This window comes from Vanacampus margaritifer, chromosome 2, assembly GCF_051991255.1.
Source record: "Vanacampus margaritifer isolate UIUO_Vmar chromosome 2, RoL_Vmar_1.0, whole genome shotgun sequence".
Taxonomy (NCBI): Eukaryota; Metazoa; Chordata; class Actinopteri; order Syngnathiformes; family Syngnathidae; genus Vanacampus; species Vanacampus margaritifer.
This window is the reverse complement of record NC_135433.1, coordinates 32,259,830-32,276,859: the sequence shown is the minus strand read 5'-3', so window position 1 is coordinate 32,276,859 and position 17,030 is coordinate 32,259,830. Positions and strand designations below refer to the sequence as shown.

The following is a 17,030-nucleotide window of genomic DNA, read 5'->3' as shown; positions in this document are numbered from 1 at the left end:
AAAGTTGCAGGTAAACCCAAATAATAGTGAATACTTTAATACTGCCGTGCAGTCTGACCTGTTAATTGTCTTTAATGCCTGGGTCCATTTTTAAAAACATGTGCTGTGCAGAAGTTGTTCCGAGAGGCGTCGCCTGCCGCTGCACATCTGCCGAATCCTTGTTAAGATCTTCTTTTTTTTTTGACAAGGGTCATTACGGCAGGGGCAATGCACTGTCGCTAGGCAACGGCGGGACCATTCAGACATAACACATGCATTACAGGAGGACGGTGACAAGGGGTTAGTACAACACATGGCACTCATTAGGCTGTGTGTTGTTATAAAAGAGACAGTGTTGTTCCTTCCTTCCATGACATCAAAGGCAATGAGCAAAATAACTCAACAGTGACAGAACACATTTAGCCTGTATCAAAATTGTTGGCACACACACACACACACACACACACACACTTGCTTTTGCTGATTTTTCTTCTTTTTGAAGGTTGGTCTTATTTGTTGGGATAAATGAAACAAGTTATGTAATTGCTAATCAACTTAGTTTTGCTTGTGAAAAAAAAGGTAAACACAGATTTTGCACTGTTACATCACATCTATAGTGCCTTTAAAAAGATAATTGCCCTCTGCTCCAATGCTTTCTGCAAAGTTTCTCCACTTTAATGTTCAAGGTCATCAAACATATGAAAAGAAAAACCCTAACCAAGGAAAACATAAAATGCAATTTTTAAAAGGTGAATTGAGTTATCAAGTTATTCAAAGCTACCTGGCCCTGTGTAGAAATAAAGGATTTGCCTTCTAAACATAATTGATTGAGCCACCCTCAGCAGCAACAACTGACATCAAGCATTTCCTATAACTACTTGAAATTGCGATTAATAAGAACGATTACCCTTTTATTTCAAAACTTAATATTTAGTCAACCTCCAAAACTGAACTGCTCAAAACTACCATCACACTCTCATGCCTATTCATCCCTGCACATTGAACATTCTTGTCAAATACAGAATGACCTTATAAATATCAAGTGAAATTCAAGGCGCTTTCATTTTCATTCTGCTACAGCCACACCTTTACTATATTTTATCTTTGCACACATTCAAAATATAAATGAGTATCTCCTCTGTATTTTTTATCATATTTAGATTATTTCGTTCTATTTTTATTTTCACAAGTTTAGGGGATTTACTGGGCTAACATATGACCTGACCTCGTGATTAAATTTTGATTCAAGTGCAGCTGTTGTAAAAGCACTGCAAAGTTAGTGAACCAAAGTTCCAGACAGATTCCAAAGAGGTTGCACCTTGGTTGCTCTATTTTTTCACTTCACTGTAGCTGTAGCAAGCTTAAAACTCACTCATAAAAAGACAAGGCAAAAAAAAGAGAAAGAAAAGCAACTCGTATCTCAAACAACTTCTACCCTTTTTGTGCGTTAAAACAAAAAAAAAAAAATCGAGAAAAAACATTCACACGTCTACTGGGTTGCATAGGTAACCAGAGTTCCATGGCACACTAGGCTAGTGTGCCATTAGGAGATCATGTGGGGTGCTGCATGAAACTATCCAATTTAAAGGGATAGTAACGTGAAAAAAATCTACTTTTTGGAGCTTTTAACCAAGTTAGAATGCTAATTCATCACCAAAAATATGGCCGAATTGGTGTTTTCCTCCATTCGCCCCTCTATGAAAAATTCTAGGTCATTCTGCTCTCCAAGCACCAGCCCCTCCCAACACGAGAAAACGAGCGGGTACTCACGCTATAACGTCATCAGGTGCGGACCCACCCCCGCACCGCCTCTGTGGACTTAACACATGCCCACTTTCTCTGAGACCTCCATGGGATAGTGACAAAAGTAGCCTTTATCAGTAAACATTCTGTCCAAATGAATTCAAAGCAATCAATTATCCTTCACATTTTCAATGCCAAAGTGCAATGACAATTGTCTTAAATTCCCAAAGGTTGTGTTGGTTCGCACTGAACTGCAAGTAAAATGCGCTATTGAGCCTAACTGAATGAATGGTATAGTGGTTAGCACACTTACCCTGTAAGCAGAAGGTACCTGGTTCATGTTTTTATAGTGTGATGTGTGAATATATACCTATAACTTAATTTGTCGAAAATTATTAATTATAAAAATATATTTGTCATCTATTTATACCAGTGACGTGTAGTGATAGCCAGAGGTGGGAGTAAGTCATTGTTTTGCAAGTCACAAGTCAAGTCCCAAGTCAAGACTGACAAGTCTCAAGCGAAGTCCCACACTTTGAGTTTCAAGTCATTTTCACAACATCGTAGATTATATTATTTCAGGTGACCATCAAAGTAGGAGTCAGGGACTCAGGGAGTGAACCCAGAGCGGTGCAACACATTGTCGTGTTTGCAATGTGTTACCAGTGAGTTTACAGTTTCATTTACTACGCAGCTAGCAACAATAAACAACTGACAATTAGCTTACTTACCGTTCTTTGTGCAATTTCAAATGTTAAAGGGAGTTTGAAGTTGTTGTCTCTTCATCAGTGATCTAATCTTGGATATACTGCAATTCATTTTTTGTTGACCACCTCATAGTTTTTGTACCCAAACAACTAGTGGTGCAACGGATCACAAAAATCACGGATCGGATTGTTTAAAAAAATAATAAAATACTGAAACCTGATAAATAGGACTCTGTCTTAATTTAATTTATAAAATGCTTTTGCCCATTAAATTAAAATATATATATAAACTCAAAATGTCAAATATGGCTGTTGGGAACACAACTTTAAGTGCAATATATATAATTATTTTATACATGGTCCATATATTAAAAAAAAAAAAGTGTCCTGCCTTATGTTATATTACACTTGTAATGCACCTGAAGTTGTGTTCCTAAAATCCAAATGGCCATATTGGACATTTTGAATGTTTTTTGTTTTGTTTTATTTAAAGCTAGTGTTTTATGAAATAATTATAAATAAAGGCAAATTTCTATTTATTTATTTTTAATAATGAAAAATACATCCAAGTGCAATTTAAGGCACATTCTCTTTGTTTAAACAGGGAGTGTATTACAAAGTAGTATAGAAAAGCAAATGAGACAAGCAACAGCTGTCAAGCTACTGTTGCTAGCCACTGGCTACGGGTGCCTGGTTTATGCTAACGCTAACAGCTAGCTACTAGCCACGAACGGCGGAGACTTGTACCGTATCATACAATGACAGCGTAATCAACTTGCGGTTTCTTCGCATCTAATTTAATATTTAATATACTTTCGGGGTGGCATTGTGATAATGGTGGTAGAAAATATGTCATTTCAATAAAAACGTCGATAATGCAAGCCAAAATGTTAAAGGAAAAGTAGTCAAGCCACCATGCAGGCAGACTTCAAAGTAAAATCCGCCATTTGCGGTTTGCATGACATGTCTGAATGACGGCGCTGTGCCAGCCCAGCTTGCAGATTTACACACACGCGCAGTGACGCACACACACTGAAATGTTGGGACTTAATCGTCAACATATATTTTAATCTTTTTGTTTTGATGGAAGAAGCAAGTCTTTACAAGTCCTAGTGAAATCACAAGTCATTGTTAAAGTCCAAGTCAGTTGCAAGTCTTTTAACATTTTGTCAAGTCGAGTCTAAAGTCAACAAATTCATGACTCGAGTCCAAGTCACATGACTCGAGTCCACCCCTCTGGTGATAGCCATTATATGGCAGAAGGTACGATAAAGTGGTTCAGATAATGGATGGATGGATAATATAATACTGCGATTGGCTGGCAACCAGTTCAGGGTGAACCCCGCCTACTGCCCGAAACCAGCTGGGATAGGCCCCCGCGACCCTTGTGAGGACAAGCGTTTAAGAAAATGGATGGAAGGATAATATAATATGTATAGTAATCAGAATCATAATAATAATAATAGCAGTGCGCTTAATTCAAAAGGCCCATATTTCACACTTTGTAAGGTAAAATGAAATTAGATTTTTATTTCATTATTTATACTTTTTGTTAAGTTTTCATTTGGTGGGAAAAACTGGTGTAAATGTATACTTAGTATCTATAGTGATATACAGCAGTCTCGTGATATGTGCCTTATATGCTACTGCAGTTTCCTCTGTGCAATGATGTTCTCTCATGTGCTTTATCTTGTTTATTAAAGCTGTTAATGGTAGTTTAGTCTTATTGCTTGATTATGACTTATATCCCCTGACTGCTAGTTGTGTTACTTACTGTGTTTTGTATTTTACTGGTACTGGCAGTTAGTTATGTTATTGAATCTTCTACTCAATTAAAAAGACAGGATAATTTACTTTTAATGATATGCCTTAATGTGAATTCAGTCAAGTCAAAGGCTAAACATATTCTCTTGCTGTTACTCTAAAAACATTACTGTAGTCAAAAGTGTAAACATGTTGATTCGTCCAGAAATCAAGTGATAGTTTGTAAATTATAATATGACAATAACACAATCAAACAAAAAACAAAAAAGCAAAAACAAACTCATTAGCGGCTTCTGTAAATCGGCAGAATGACACAGGCCTTTTCAGTCCCCACACCGCTGTCACCACAGTGACAGTCTTGTAATTAAGTCACCGAGAGACAGGGCACCTTCTTTTCCCCCTGCTAAATGCTCATTAGAGACACCTTTAAAAAGGTAATGTTGGGAACCTGAGGGAACAGCCATGTGTGGCACCTGCCGCAGCAACATACTGACGGAAGCACGGCCAAACAAATGTCAAAGAAGGGTAATGTTTTTTGGTGTTTTATTTGGTGGTGGTGGTGGTGGGTTACTCAGCATGGTAGCTTTCAAAATGAGGAAGACACAACAGTCGGCCGTGAGCGTTGGGTCAACAGAATAAAAAAAAAAAGGAGAACATTTTGATGGGAAACAGGAGTCTGCCACAGCATCACACATTTCCTTCCCGGCGGACTTAAGATGCATGTTAATCTGTCACGTTTGGATGACGCTAAAACCGTCTGGCTAATGAGCAGATACATTCCCTCAGAAAGGCTTCAAACACTAACTGCACTTTCTGATATTTTTAAATAAACAACAGCAACACTTGCACAGAAAAAGTTGCTTGTTCACAACATAGAAAATGCAAAACAGAATAATTAAATAATAATAATTTAATCACTTTTACTTTTTACTAATTTGTACAGGCCTGGTTGGGCTATGAGTAAGGACATGAAATGTGATTCGTACGTACCAATCATCCGGCTTTGCCTAGTATGTGGTGACAGGCGTAGCAAATAAGGCAGAACTGAGAAAAAAAGCACGGAATACCTTGCTTCAATTTCCAACCTCCAATCTTTGCGAAGTGTGATTTTCGGCAAAGAACGGCATCAAAGCAGAATTATACAGAAGACTGGACATGAGTGACACTTTGGAGTCATTTTTTCTCATTACCCTGAGATTACATTCAGTGCAATAGCGAGTTGGATTTTTTATGACAGTCTGTTAAAAAACCCACAACATACGGCCCATCACCAACCACATTTCATTCCAGCTGTGGAGCGACAGCTGCCGATGCTGGTATTGGCCAGCAATTCTTTGAAACTGATATCTTGAGGTATCATCCCGATACAGATATCTGGTATCGGTACTCACCCATCCCTACTGAGGATTATGCAGTCTGTTATCTCAAGCACTTCAACGTCATCTGTGCATTCAAGGCACATCAATGTCAAGTGTTTTGCCTGTTCTTCTGTTCAAGTCGCATCCTGTTGCCGTTTCACACCACCGAGTGCCGTTGAATTGACTTTATATGGGCTCACATAGCATGAAATACGAATTTGGTTAAACGTACATCCAGTGGAAGAGTAACATAAATTGAATACAGCAATGTCAGATTGGATTAGAGTTTTGTTAGTGATGAACCGGACAACAGGGTAGGACAGGATAGAAGAGGAGAGGAACAAGAGCAGAACAGGGTGGAAAGTGCATGTTTTATCATTAACATGTACTGCACATGCTGACATTCAACAGTCTGTCTAATGTATTTAATGAATGTGTGTGACATATTTGTTCTTTCTGATTCGTCCAAAAAGCAAGTGAAAGCGCACGGTGGAGCCCGGAAAGTACCGTGCCCCTGCCTGCAGGTGGCAGCGCTAAGCTCCTATGCCAAAATGTGTGTATACTTATATAACAACTAGAGAGAGCCTCAGCTGATTGGTGCAGACCACTGGTCTGTATATATTACTGGATATTCGATAGGCCAAGACATTTGAAGCCGCAAGGCCGCCATATTACCACTCCTAAGAAACGTTTCTCGGCATACGATACTATACATTTACAGTATCAAAATTGGAGCACATTTCATTTATCAACATATTTTTGGCCTCAATAAACCCCTGAGGGAACGATGTGGCCACTAGAGGGAGGGGTTGCTCAATGGGTTTGTTCCATCTCCTGCTCAGCTTTTTACCCTACAGAAAGCATTTTGGTAGCAGTGTCCACTTGGGCTTGCCGGATTGGTTGTGGTGCTTTCCTACTTCATCAAACAAGAGCCATATACTGTTCTGTATTTAGATCCAGTCAGAAAATTGAGCTGCTTTTATAATGCATTTCGTGACTACTGGAGGTGTGTTGTTTTTCTGCTGGATAGGTGCCAGTGTAGTGGTACATTAGGGTGTTTTGTTTGTCTCATTACCGCAATGGACCTGCTCAGTGATGTTGTTCGATTTTCTGTCAAACCATAAATGTGCGTTTTTTTTTTCAAGTTTAAAAACACTTCTGGGACACTACTGAAACAGACTGCAGTATATCTGTTGAAATAATTTGTTTTGGGCTCAGATGGAGGCAATTAAATCTTGTACCAGGATTTGACGAAGAAGAAAAACCTTTTTAATTCCACAATGAAACAAAAACAAAGAGACAGACACTGATCAATTAAGCCCCTTTAACTGGTTTGTTGTCAACTAGACTTTGATCACATCAATCTTTAAAGTCCTTTCACACTAAATACAATATATAATCATAAAAGTGATTTCCCTGCTATAGGCCGAGACATAATTTATTCAGGAAGCAAAATAAATGTATGAGCCAGGGAAATGTATTAGTAGTCTCCTGACTGCACAACACTAACAACAATTGATAGTGTATGTAATTTTCTTTCGAAGAATGACTGAAAATTCATCCTTTAGAATGAGAAGCCAATAAATATGCATAATGTACTTTCACCTCCAAAGACTTTGCTTTATCCATAAAATACTGTATATCTTTTGGCAAGTTCACCGTCAATGCCTTTATCATGAATTCCTTAATTCAACATGGTTATCAGAACCATCAACAGTGACTAAAGTGACAGTGTGTAAAGGTTTACCACTAGATGTCGATATATAATAGAATGCAGCCGAAGCACGTGCATTTCGAAGCGTGCGCACTACGGTGATTCAGAGAGACCACACATTGCAAGATTTGCAACCCTACCACCAATTTTTATTTTGCGTGAGCGAACGAGCGTCCTGGGAGCATCCATCTTGGCAGCCTGCGTGAACCTGGGCGAGCAAGGCCAAAAGACTGAACGAGACAGATTTAGCTGGGGAAGCTAACAAGAGTGGCTAGCAGGAGAAGCTATCATTTTTTTTAAAAAAGCTAGCAAAAGCGGCGGGAGCCCAAATCATGGGACTCGGCAACGACCACCAGCAGGCCCCAGCTGTAGAGGGTAATAGGGGTGGGAATCTCTGGCATGAGGCCGATTCGATACGTATCTCAATACACAGGTTGTGATTCGATTGAAATACGATATCTTTCAGAGCAGAACAGTTTGATACGGTTCGCTAAAGTTTGGGAGTGATACGATTTTTGATTAGATATGATTCATTTCAATATTCAAACAATATTATAATTGATTAATTTGTTGCTTGTAGACGTTAATCATAAAACACCACAAATTCTTACATTATCTTCAAACATGTAAACAAAAACAACAACAAAAAAACGTCTTCTATATTTTAATGTATTAAATCAATTATTTAAATGGACCGCAACAAAGGGCTGGGCGATATGACTGAAAAATGTATCACAGTTTAAGTATTTATTAGTTATTATTGACAGGTATATTTGGGAGGGTCTCTATTTCACATTAGGATCAGGAAAAGAAAAGGCTAGTAATTTAATTTGAAATATAAATATTTAACCTTTAAAAAGACACCAACACAATTAAACAAAATTTACGTACAGTGAAAAGTATTTCAGAAACATATATTTGAGACATGAAATAAACCTACTGTCCAGTCAAAAGAAATATCAAGCCACCTTATCGAAAAATAAATCTATCAAACACATTTTTACCACTTAACATGTTCAAAAATATTGCCAAAAGTGACCATCCCTTTTTATCAACAATTTTTGCTTTTCTTTTGCTGTCACATTCATTGTTGCTTTTGGTTAATGTACGACGTTCGCTGTTGTTGTTTTTTTTTTTAATAAGTTCTAAGACACAATGGCCACGGAATCACAACTGTTCATGTTCGTCAACAGATTTGAGTTTGAGGAATAAATGCAGGCAGGTCTCAATTCTCTTATCTGCTTCTTGCCCTAGTTGTTTACACTGACAGGGAGCCACAAACAGAGAAATGAGATGCTTGCGGTGTGCTTTTAGCTTAGCTTAGCTGGTGCTGGTGTGTTTGCTTTGGGACATACCTGTGTGAAGTTTGAATGCATGCATTGGATAGTCACTGGAGTTATTGGGGTCGTGCGCAGTACCAACACCAGAATGCACAAGTGGACCGAGAGGACTTCTGCCATCTTTTTTTTTTTTTTAACTTCTGTCATCGCCAGTTGCATTTTGTCACTTGCTGTGATGCGCGCACACTGTACTGTACTGTATGCCGTGTGCGAGCCCGGCGTTGACGGTGGGCCCCCAGAAAAGGTGCGTAATGTGTGGTTGCATTATGTTTACACCATCCAGGGAATGAAGCATCTATGAGCGCTACTTTGCTGGCTCTCTGTAAACACGGAAGTAGCTTGAATCGTGACCCTACTGAAATGTAAACAAAACAAGTAGAGCACGGCGAAGAGCTCTTGCTCTTATTATAAAAGATGAAAACCATTGAGCCTTACACATGCAACCGATTCACAGCCACGCAATACCTGGTCCACAGCTTTAAAAGCAATGAATCTAAGCATTCCCGGCGGATTTTGTATCGATTGAGGAATCAGCTACAAATACGGTCCTTATAGCTCTACTTGCCGAACGATATCCAGCCGAATTGTTTTTTTGTCCCACCCCTACAAGGTAAGCAGTGGTCAACTCATTGGGTCCAACACGAGCTACAAGCACCGCCAGGGCTAACTACATCCACGAGATTGCCCTTCGGGTATCCGTAACAGGAGGACGGCGGTGAAACATGTCCGATCTCCTGTAAGGATCGTCACTAACCATATGTAATATAATGAGTGATTACTTGACCTACGATTACATTTTTTTTTAAATTACGTTGATGTGATATAACATATTTTTTGCATACTATTGAAATCAATAGTGTTTTTTTTTTTTTTTTATGAATTAATTATTACTTTGCCGCTTGGTGGCGCTAAAGATTACACACTGTCTCTTTAAGTTCCAGTAAAGAATGGTAAGTTTTGGTTCATCACGAGCCCCATTAGCCACGTTTCCACCACAGGATGTTCGGGTATGGGGAGGGGGGTAGGGACTTTCACAGGACCGGTCCTCTCAGCCGGTCCGCTTGTAGCTGTGTCTCCACTGCGGAGTACGACCCATTTTGTGACGTCACGAGTTTCGATCGACACGTAGATGCTGTGCGACGGTTTTTCCCGTGACGTCACCCAACCCAAGAGAAAAACTTTAGGTGGTTGCTGTTTTTCTCAGCTTTTTTTTTTATGTACTTGCCGTGGATGGATGGTTTGAGTGAGAGGATACGGCGTCTAGATGAAGAATTTGAAAAGGCTAACAGTAGAGTAGAACGAAAATCGGCAAAGGATTATTAACTCTTTTACTGCCAAAGACGTTAAATGACGTTCTGCAAAAACCTACGGAGGAGCGCCAAAGACGTTAAAAGACGTCCTCCCATTTTTTTTATTTTTTTTTTTGAAACGGGTGCTGGGAAGGCTTGCGGAGCTCTCCTGAAAGTTTTAAGCAGGTCTCGTGAGCCTAATGACTATTTTTGGCCCCTAGAGGGCAGCGATGACTCTCTTTTGACAAGATCGGGTGGGCGTCAGTAGAGGCGGAGCTAGAGCGTCGAGCAGGAGATCAGAATGGAAAACAAAGGAAAAATGGCGGCCGGTCGCGAGGAGCTAACGCCAGAGCCGTTTTTTTCAAAGACCAAAAGCATCGCTAAAGGAGCACATTGTTGATGTCGATGATCATCATCGATGATGAAGATGATGGTGACTCCGTGGTTGGAAAGCATTGACGCGGCAGTAGAAGACGTTAGATGGAGCTAGATGGAGGAGGGAACGGGCAATGGCGAGCGTTTGCAAGCAGCTCTACACTTACAAGACAAAAGGCATCGACCAACGCTAAAAGAGTACATTGATGACGATGATGATGAAGGTGAATCCGAGCTTGACGGCGAAATTGGAACCGCTGACGCGGCGGCTATGACGGTGTTGTAACGCGGAGCGCAACCGAGCACGCACAGGCGGACGTTCGATCGGACGACGGAGAGTGCCCCGAGTCCAATGCATATTCATCGGAGGAAGTGTGTACAGTCTGCTACTTGCTTTTTATTCCCCGGAAAAAAAGGCCGTCAAGAAAGTGTAACGTTTGCACGCAAAACGGACCAATGCGAAAGTGAAAGTAAACTGTGTGCGAGTCCTGGCGTCTCCTTGTACGCAGGGGAGCGTTACAAAAAGAAAAACTGTATTTGAAACATCCACATTATTGTAAGTAGTACCACAGTTGCACACATTTGTAAATAGTTTGCGAAATTGTTTTGTCAAATTGTTACACTGTTGAATGGAAATAAACGCATTTTGCAATCAAAAAACACTTTTTCATTGTTGGTGAAAGCGTTTTACAGAAGTAAAGCACTATTTAGGTGTTTGTGGCATCATTCATGGACAAAAAGAAGTGTACAATTCACTAGAGTGCATGAAATAACATCGTTTCACAAAAAGCTCTTTTTCTCCGTTTTTTGTTTCAAAACAGAGAATTTCGGTGAAAGTAACCATTTTCTATTGTTGATTACTGAAGAACGGAATAAGGTAGAAACAAACTTTTTTTTTCTGATGAAAGATGAGAGTCCAATCTTTCATTTGGTCGGATGTGTGTTTCCATAGTCCAAACACAACATTTTCTGTGGACCTTGAAAGATCACTCAAAATGCTTAAATCGGCTGGCACTGGCGACTTCCCGTTTCTGAAAACGTCTGGCAGTCAAAGAGTTAAGATAATTGTTTTGGTGGAAGAGACTTAAGCCGAGAATGCATCATTTTCGCGCATGAAGGTAAGATTTTTTTTTATACTAAATAATTTTTAGCCAATCAGCACAAAATCCCATTTGGGAGTTTATCTGGCCAGCGGAGTATCTAACCTCGAGTAGGACTTCCGCTCATCCCCGTAAGTTCTTGTAAATGTGGCCCGATTGGGAAGGACGCGCACATACGGGGCTGGCTCTGAACTGTACAACTAAGCGGTTGGTGAAGAAAACACAAATAACTGGTGATAGATTGGGCATAAGTAATGAATCACAATGGTGTGAATCTTGTTTTGTTCTTCAAAGCACCAAAGTGGCACAATTGATCAATTTTTATAAAAAAAAAAAAAAAGACTTCTATAAACAGTCTTTAAATACGTGAACTGTGTCACGTGCACTTTTAGGTCGTTGAGGTTTACAAACACTGCAGTGACTGACACAGAGAGTTAGGAAGGAGACTCCTCAACACACAAGCATCACCAGTCTGGGGGGGAAAGTAAACTCAGTGGGAGTCTACGCTGTGACGCAGTCATGGAAACGCCACTACAGAGACTGTATTTTAGGAGTCATCCGAGGAGAGGCCTTCCCTTTGGGGTCTAAGGGCTTTGAAGCAGCAGCGATTGAGCGAGTGAGTTGTAAATAGGGAGCAGTAATCCTGACAGTAGGATTTATAGGAGTTGAATGGATCGGTAAAACAAGGCTATTTTTAATTTAAATGAGCCATATTGTTTGTTTTGTTTACAAATACATGCAGTAACAAAACAAAAAATGTTGCAAATTTGTATTTTAATTTGAAAAAATAGCACTCTAAACTATTGTATTTTATAAAAACATACAGTAGTTAACATAATTAAAGTTCAAAAGTATTAAACATTTTTGGTCACATTGCATCCATTTTGCTCAAATTGCTGCTTCTTCTGCTGTGCCCGCTTTGGCCACATGTGAGCAGTGTAAAACGGAGACAAAGGCTACTGTTCATTGAAGAGTTATTGGAAGTCCCACTACTGCCTGCAGTCCTGCTTGGATGCAGCAGCCAATCATATTGTAGTGGGCTGTGTCCTGCCTAGTAGTGGGATTCATAACTCCTCTCTCGGTTAATCAGTACGGCACTAATTAGTCATTCTCCACAAAGGACGAAGGCTTTATGAATGTGAGCACTGTTATATTGGCAGTGCACATGTTGCCGAACTATTTGTTTTGAATCTCTCGCTTAAAGGGTTAATGCACCGCTTCATAGATGCTAATTAGCATTAGCATTACGTCTGATAACTGAAAGGCTAAGATATGGTTGTTTTAAATACACAAAATGTTTTCAAGCTTCTAGGGTGAGGTGAGGTGAGCGGAGTTCACTGCCATCATTGCTATAGTGGTTGGGTCAAGTTTGAGATTAAGTCCACGGAAAAAATACATTACAAAAAAAATAAAAGATTTGGCTGAATGACGGCTTATGTCTCAATAACCTCAAAGTCATGTCACTCTTATCTCAAGGTACCACTGTCTTTAGAATTTTTGTTTTTGTTTATTTTCTTTTTACGGTACCAACATACCAAAAATATTTTCCATATTCTTTAAAAATAAAATTGAAAAATGGGAAAAAGTTATTTACCCAAACATGTCAAACTTATTTTAGAGCTGTGATTGCAATACCGTGATACTGTGAAACCACACTATTTTTGCACGGGTTTATCATACCATCAGAATCTGATACCATGCCTAATATCTACAAAGTCCCACACAATGAAGCAATTGCTGGAAACGGGGGTTCAGAACATTCAGAGAGATTATCTCAAACTTGCAATTGCAACTCAACATTTTGCTTTAACTGAAGCTATTCAAGTTAGCACACTAGCTCAGCTTCCCTTCTTTAACTTAAATAAGCATACAACAGAGCACATTTCAATGCGTGTTCTGGTCTCAAGGACACCTCTGCGGTGAGCGCTAGTGGAGATATGCCGAATGTATTGAGGCTGGCCTTCAAAGGAGCGTGATATTCATCCGATGAATAGCTACTTTCAAGGAGAATATGCAAAACTCTACCTCTGATGTGACCACTTGCTCTCATCTACTGATGCAAGCATGCAGCTAACCAGCTGCAGGAAATAACACAACAGCTGTATTGCAGGAGGAACTGAATGCCCTGGAAAATGTGTATTGTCTTTACAAAAGAAAGGTGTTTTTGGTTTTTTGCCAAGTGACAATTGGAGTGCAAAGGAGCTGAGCCCTTGGGCTCGTGACTCCTCTGAGGGTGCTTTTCCTGTTTCCATGATAACAGTTTTGGCACTGTAATTGTGATGCTTTTACTCGAAGATGAACCTCTGCGTGACATTCGGCTGATGAGGATACAAGAAAAACACACTGTAAGTGCTTCGTACTTGAGCATTTACACCTTGTGAGAGAAAATACTGGCCCTTTTAAATCACCTACGCGGTCTTTCCAAATGAAGACGATGCCATTGTTAAATTCAGCTTGATTCAAAACACATGCATTGGATACATTTATGAGGAAAACAGCACAGGGGAGGGGATCATAATAAGCTTTCCAGAAAATACTCAAAGTCAATTTTATTTTTATAACGCCAATCTACAGCAAAGGTTGTCTCAAGGCAATTTACACATAGAGCAGGTGAAGAACCACATTCCTAATATATGCAGTATGTACTGTAAATAGGAATACTGAAACCTACAAGAGCAAGCACTTCATGACAGAGGTAAGACCAAAACGTTGAACAGTACTAAGACTCTGTGACTATGTTAACATGCAGGCAATAACCCTTTTACACATACATATATATATATATATATATATATATATATATATATATATATATATATATATATATATATATATATATATATATATATATATACATACACACACATACATATATACATATTTATATATATATACACACACACACACATACACATACACACATACACACATACACATACACATATATATATACACATATATGTATACACATACATATATATATATATATATATATATATATATATATACACATACACATATATATATATATATATATATATATATATATATACACACATACATATATATATATATATATATATATATATATATACACACATACATATATATATATATATATACACACATATATATACATAGACAGACAGATAGATAGATAGATAGATAGATAGATAGATAGATAGATAGATGGATAGATAGATAGATAGATAGATAGATAGATAGATAGATAGATAGATAGATAGATAGATAGATGGATAGATAGATAGATGTGTGTGTGTGCGTGTGTGTGTTAAACAGTTTGACAATCCAAGTAACACATTTAATGAAATAATTAAGTTAAGTATGATTAAATTACTCAATGACATATAATTATTATGATGACAATAAATAATAGTATAATGTTCACTTGAAAAAAAGTTTGCCCACTCCTGCTCTAGAACGATGGGTCATGAGGAGAGCTTAAGAGGGCAACAGGTGGGCATCCATTGTTTCAAGTACTCACCGCTCAGTTTGTTGTGTTGGACCTTGGCTGACTTCTTGGCTCTGTCCGAGTCCTGCCGGCTCGGGACCTCAGCGAGCAACTGCCGTGAAGGCTGTCGAGCGACTTGGTTGGATGGCTTGCGACTCCTCTTCCTGGCGGACTCGAGCGCCAACTGGTTCCTCACCGGGTCGTGACTCTCCGGCTCCGAGCCCACTTTGACCAGCGCGTGCCGTGTCCTAGTCAAGGCGGAAGTCACGGAGCCCATCGCCGGGGGCGGAGGAGGTCGAGGGAGCGGATGACCACTTTAAGCGAAAAACACTTGAGGTCCAAGTCTTCACTTGAAAGGTTATTTCAACTCCCCGGTCGTGATATTTTGCCTCTAATGGCCGCGAACCGTGATTTCAATCAAGTTCAACCGGGTCGGCGTTTTCTCCCAGTCCCTCGGTGTGCTTTTCCGCCGCAGACGCGTCACTAGCGGAGAAAGTTGCCCCGTCAACGAATCCAGCTCTCAAGGGGGCAACTCGCTGCGGATTATTTTCATCCATTGGTAAGTTATTTTTCATTATTTACATGAACACAACAATTCTTAAACACGACTTTATTTGAACACAAATAGTTAAGTGAGTTAAGTGGCGTTTATCGATTAGCCCAGGTCTCGTTTCTCGAAAGACGTCGCGAGACTTGGCTTGCCTTAAATTAGACATAGATAGAAATAGACATTCACGTGGATAGTGAGTGACGCAGGGCCAGTATCACCGATACCAATACTGTTATTACTTACTTTACTTTACTTTACTTTACTTTATTACAATACTTTTACCGGTTTTTATTAAGGTGTTTTGTCAAATAATAATAATTATATAAAATAAAAAGTTTAGATAAAAAATACTCAGACACAATGAAGGGTGTAGTTATTAATCCATAACTTTTGCGTGTCCAATAAACCAACTGGTGAGATGAGAAATGAACAGAGTTTCCTGCGCAGGATAATTCTTAGAGGAGATCTCCTGTTGCACCATTGAATCAAACTCCGACAAGTTCTGATCAACAATGCACACCCTCCTCTCGAAGGGCCAGCCTTTTATTACAATTCAGTCTCCAAGCAGAATATCTCTCCCTTCATGAATGAGCAAATGTGTTATACAGTTGAAGGACATGTCAAACAATAGAACTCTTAGTGCAGTTGCAGCTGTCTTCGTCTCTAGCCAAAATATGTATATTTTCAAGGCACTTTTCGTATTCTTCTCCATAACAAAATCTCACTTTATCATTTGACCCAAAAGCACCAATGACCGTGACTAATGGAAAAGCAAAGCAAGTTCTGTTCAAGACCACAATGTACGTGTACAAAATAAAACAAGAAATTCTGGACCAATCAGTGTATAGCAAAATCAAGGGCGAAAATATGTTTTCGCACAAAGTGATGAGAAGGAACTTTTTTAGACTAAATAATATGGTCCCAGCTTAAGGCCAGAGCATACGAGGTCAACATCATGTGCCCTGCTCAGGACACAAGACACTTTGACAAACTTAAAATGAAGAATTAAAATGTTCATGATCAGTAACAATAATTGATATATGAAAATAGGTATTAAAATGTTATAATATCCTTCAACAAATACTATTAACTCTTTGACTGCCAGACGTTTTCAGAAACGGGATGTCGCCAGTGCCAGCCGATTTAAGCATTTTGACTGATCTTTCAAGGTCCACAGAAAATGTTGTGTTTGGACTATGGAAACACACATACTACCAAATGAAAGATTGAACTCTCATCTTTCATCAGAAAAAAAGGTTTGTTTCTACCGTATTCCGTTCTTCAGTAATCAACAATAGAAAATGATTACTTTCACCGAAATGCTCTGTTTTGAAACAAAAATTGCACTCTAGTGAATTGTACACTTCTTTTTGTCCATGAATGATGCCACAAACACCTAAATAGTGCTTTACTTCTATAATACACCACCACCAACAATGAAAAAGTGTTTTTAGTTTGCAAAATACGTTTATTTCCATTCAACAGTGTAACAATTTGACAAAACAATTTCGCAAACTATTTACAAATGTGTGCAACTGTGGTACTATTTACAATTATGTGGATGTTTCAAATACAGTTTTTCTTTTTGTAACGCTCTCCTGCGTGCTAGGAGAGGGAGCAGGGTTTGCACAACAGATTA

The 17,030-nt window shown here is 39.1% G+C and overlaps 1 protein-coding gene across 1 annotated transcript in view; it reads right to left on the bottom strand.

The window, feature by feature from the left end:
- pde1cb (phosphodiesterase 1C, calmodulin-dependent b) overlaps positions 1 to 15,391 on the bottom strand; it is a 139,783-nt gene extending 124,392 nt beyond the window's left edge. Inside the window, exon 1 of the mRNA XM_077558476.1 lies at positions 14,875 to 15,391. Coding sequence (XP_077414602.1) covers positions 14,875 to 15,118 — 244 coding nt within the window. The 5' untranslated portion in view covers positions 15,119 to 15,391. The remainder of the gene's footprint in view (positions 1 to 14,874) is intronic.
- Positions 15,392 to 17,030: the final 1,639 nt, after the last annotated feature.